Raw genomic sequence first — 4,050 nt, 5'->3', positions numbered from 1 at the left:
GTAGGACCTTACACTTCATTTTGTTAATCTTCATGAAGTTTCCACTGTTCCACCTCTCAAGCCTGTCAAGATCCCTCTGGATGTCCCATCCCTTCCTTTCAGAATGTCAACTGCCCCACACAGCTTGATGTGGTCAGTGAACTTGCTGAGGGTGCACTCAATCCACTGTCCATGTCGCCGACAAAGATGTTGAACAGTATTGGCCCCAGCACTGACCCCTGAGGGACACCACTTCTCACTGGCCTCCACGTGGGCACTGAGCCGCTGACCACAACTCTCTGTGTGTGACCATCCAGCCAGTTCCTTATCCACCGAGTGCTCCACCCATCAAATCCATCTCTCCACTTTAGAGACAAGAATGTCATGCAGGACAGTGTCAACGCCTTGCGTAAGTCCAGATAGAAAGTATCGGCTGCTCTGCCCCATCCACAAATGCTGTGGCCCCATCATAGAAGGCCACCAAATCTGTTAGGCACTCCTGGTGCTCCACCCATCAAATCCATCTCTCCACTTTAGAGACAAGAATGTCATGCAGGACAGTGTCAACGCCTTGCGTAAGTCCAGATAGAAAGTATCGGCTGCTCTGCCCCATCCACAAATGCTGTGGCCCCATCATAGAAGGCCACCAAATCTGTTAGGCACTCCTGGCCCCTGGTGAAGCCATGTTGGTTATTTCACCTCACCTATTTGCTTTTCATGTGCCTAAGCATAGCTTCCATGATGGTGTTAAGTCATAGGTTGGACTTGATGATCACAGAATAATCAGAGCTGGAAGGGAACCTTGAGGATCAGCTAGTTCAACTCCTGACCCTAGACCAAGAATCACACCATGTACTTGAGAGCATTGTCCAAACACTCTTTGAACCCTGTCAGACTTGGGGCTCTGACCTCAGAGCTCTTTTCCAACCCTAATGATTCTGTGATTCTGTAACCTTTAAACTTCCCAGATCAGTCTTTAAGCGCTCACTTTTATTCTGTGCTACTGGACTGAGCAGTGTCCATTACCTTGGTGATGAAGGGGACAAAGTCCTTTCGGAAGGGAAGGCGACAGCGGATGAACCACATGGCGATGACGTGATGGGCCAAGCAAACGATGTACTGGTTAAATCTGCAACAGCACAAAGAGTTAATGCGGCACATTTCAATCTGAGAAACAGAACTGATACCCTACCTACCCTAAGTATAAAGGAAAAAAACCCTCAAAAGTTCTGACCAAGAAAAAGAGGTATTTTGTCTGATTGTCCCAATCAGGGAATGGCTTGGGTTGGAAGGACCTTATAGTTCATCCCTTTCCACCCCTGCCATGGGCAGGGACACCTCCCACCAGCCCAGGATGCTCCAAGCCCCATCCAGCCTGGTCTGGAACACTTCCAGGGACGGAGCAGCCACAGCTGCTCTGGGAAATCAATTCCAATCCCCCATCACCCTCACAGGGAAGGAATGTCCCTCCTTCAGGAAAAGCCCTGAGACACCAGGATGAGCAATATTACTATAACTAACCTTGAGCCCAGTACTACAAAAAGCCCATCGCGTTCTCCTGATTTTCCAGATGAGGAAGGAGCACACTTGTGTACTTACTTGGAGGGGTTAGTGTATGGCAGGGAGATGGCAAACACGCTGGCATACTGCTCTGCTGCAAAGTTCCTGTACAGGTGAGGCAGTCTGGCCAGAGCTGGGACAGTGCAACAACAAAACCAACACAGGTGAGACCTCAACACAAACACAATATCCTAATTCAGCTTAATTTGAACTGGTTTGTTTCTTCTAAATGAGCAGCTGACATGGAAGTTAACATCATGGTGTAATGTCATGCAAGAAGGAGAAAGGAGAGTTGTATATCCATGCACTGTGGCTGCAGTAGACAAAGGATATCTCTCTCGCTGCTTTAAATAGGAAACCAGGAACAAACAAGAGGTGATCAAACATTTATACTTAGAGGATGGAGCAAGGGCACCACTGAAACCCTTGCAGTGCATTCCACATTACCAACACAATCCAAATATCCTTATTCTGTGCAAGCAACACAACTAGAGAAGACGAAAAGTAGAACATCACAACTTACTTGACAGAAATTCTAGAAGAGGGATTGCCATGTTGGCTGTAGCTGATATGTGGGTTAATTTGACTATTAGGACAGGCAGAGCCTTGATGATGATGTCGGGCATCTCCACACTGCAGACTGACAGTGCCACCACGCACTGGTTGGCACAGCGATAGATCAGCCCGTGCTCCAGGCAATACACTATCTCCCGCTGCAAGAGTGGGAAACAAAGGCATCACACAGGGAATGAGAAAATCCCTGAGGCACCATCTCCTGACTCCAGTAAGCATTCCAGAATGGCCTGCAAGGCCTGTATGACACACCTGAGTTCTAACACAGAACCCCACTGCATAGCTTCTAGGCCACAATCTTAATGTGGGACTTGAATCAAGGAGATATTTTAGACATGAATATTTATGATTCAACAGAACTTGGTGTTTCTAAGGGTCTTACTGCAGAGGGTGAGGTCACTCAGTGGCCTGTGAGGAGACAGGTGAGCAGTGAATTCACCTGACCTGAGTTAATCCTGCATGAAGTCAGCAAAGTACTTTTTTCGCCCCGATCCCACCCCAAGTAACAGCTAGGACAGAAAACGCTCTACAGGCTCAGATGCCCTACACCCTGCTGTTCCCCCCTACCTGTTTGGCCTTGTCCAGGTAGTTGTGGTAAGAGATGAGTGCTGTCAGCACTGGGACCACAGCCAGGTGCAGATCAGTGCGCGAGAAGCCTTCAGGGGTGCCATGGAGCCTGTCCGTGGTCTTCTTGTCTGTGAGCTGAGACATCACACAGCAAGTCAGGACACCTCACACTAAAACAGTCTTGAAAAGGCAGCAGATAGGCACTGCAAATAGCTCCTCCTTCACTTGTACATATGTACATACATAAAGAACACTCATTGTACCTACTCTGCACCTAAACCAACCCTCACACACAGACAAGGTGAGGATGGACAATCTAATCCTCAAAATATTAGACTAAAGGCAAAAAAACCAGCTCAAAACCAACCCCAACCAACTCCCAAACAAACCACTGGCATTGTGGATCAGTGGCATTACCATGTTGCTGAGTGCAGAGGCCAAAAGATCTATGTTACAGGGAGAAGTTAAAAACAGCACTTTATAGCGGAGAGATTCAGGTAGTTTGTTGAGGACTAGCTTCAACACCTTCCAGTCTGTCTCCTGCAGAGAAAGAAAATGGTAAGGCTGAAAATTTGGGTGTGATTTCAGCTCAGTTTGAAAGTAAGATTAATCAGATTCCAGACAAGGTGCCAATTCCTAGGCAGATGTAGGTTTTGTCACGGTAGTTACAGAAAAAGAAGTGGCATTTAGCTGTCACAAGTTTCTCCGTGTCTGTCACCCAGCTCAAGGTGCAATTGGCACCACAAACTGGGAGAGAAATGTATCCAGATCTCATAAAGGCAGAGCCAATATTCAATTCTCCTAAGCACCAGCACAAATTAAGCTCCAGATCAAGCCAACCCTCAGCACAGAACTCTGGCCAACGCCACACTCAGGAAGGACTGAAATTTACAGCTCATTAGTGACTGAAGCATTAATCATTTCTCAAAATACATCAAAAACTTGAAGTAGGTGTGGATTTACTTTCAAATGCCCTTTTAGAAACAGGATGACTTATTTGATCTTGTCTAACAAGCCCATTTTTGCCCTTGCCTGCTCTGAGGCAGCAAAATGAAAGCTGTGCTTGAAGAGCTGAACTGCTGCTCCCACTGGTGGCTGGGAAGCTGCACAATTACACCCAGATTTGGACCAAGAAGGAGGATTTACATACGAATTTTGAGGCCTTATTTAGGTCCTCTGGGCTAGAATTGCTCAGCCAGCTGGTTTAGGTGGGCATAAAGGTGACAGGAGAGGACATACCTGCTTCAAACACTGCAGGAGGACACCAAAGACCATGGAGTAGGGCAGGTGCCCTATCCTCACAGTGGCATTTTGGGAAGGCACACTGGGGCTGCCTGAAGGAGGAGAGAGTGTGCCAGGGGGTTTCTTCTC

At 47.5% G+C, this 4,050-nt stretch overlaps 1 protein-coding gene across 1 annotated transcript in view; it reads right to left on the bottom strand.

Moving 5' to 3' along the window:
• Positions 1–1,005: 1,005 nt before the first annotated feature.
• Positions 1,006–4,050, bottom strand: part of LOC103806933 (tuberin-like) — a gene marked incomplete at its 3' end in the record, with an annotated part of 14,770 nt that continues 11,725 nt past the window's right edge. Inside the window, exons 18-23 of the mRNA XM_009079648.1 lie at positions 3,919–4,009; positions 3,097–3,219; positions 2,680–2,814; positions 2,063–2,252; positions 1,579–1,672; positions 1,006–1,108 (exon numbers count right to left, since the gene is read on the bottom strand). Of these exons, the coding sequence (XP_009077896.1) occupies positions 1,006–1,108; positions 1,579–1,672; positions 2,063–2,252; positions 2,680–2,814; positions 3,097–3,219; positions 3,919–4,009 (736 nt within the window). The remainder of the gene's footprint in view (positions 1,109–1,578; positions 1,673–2,062; positions 2,253–2,679; positions 2,815–3,096; positions 3,220–3,918; positions 4,010–4,050) is intronic.

Source organism: Acanthisitta chloris, unplaced genomic scaffold (assembly GCF_000695815.1).
Source record: "Acanthisitta chloris isolate BGI_N310 unplaced genomic scaffold, ASM69581v1 scaffold4038, whole genome shotgun sequence".
In the NCBI taxonomy this organism is placed as follows: domain Eukaryota; kingdom Metazoa; phylum Chordata; class Aves; order Passeriformes; family Acanthisittidae; genus Acanthisitta; species Acanthisitta chloris.
This window is presented reverse-complemented; position numbering and strand designations above follow the sequence as displayed.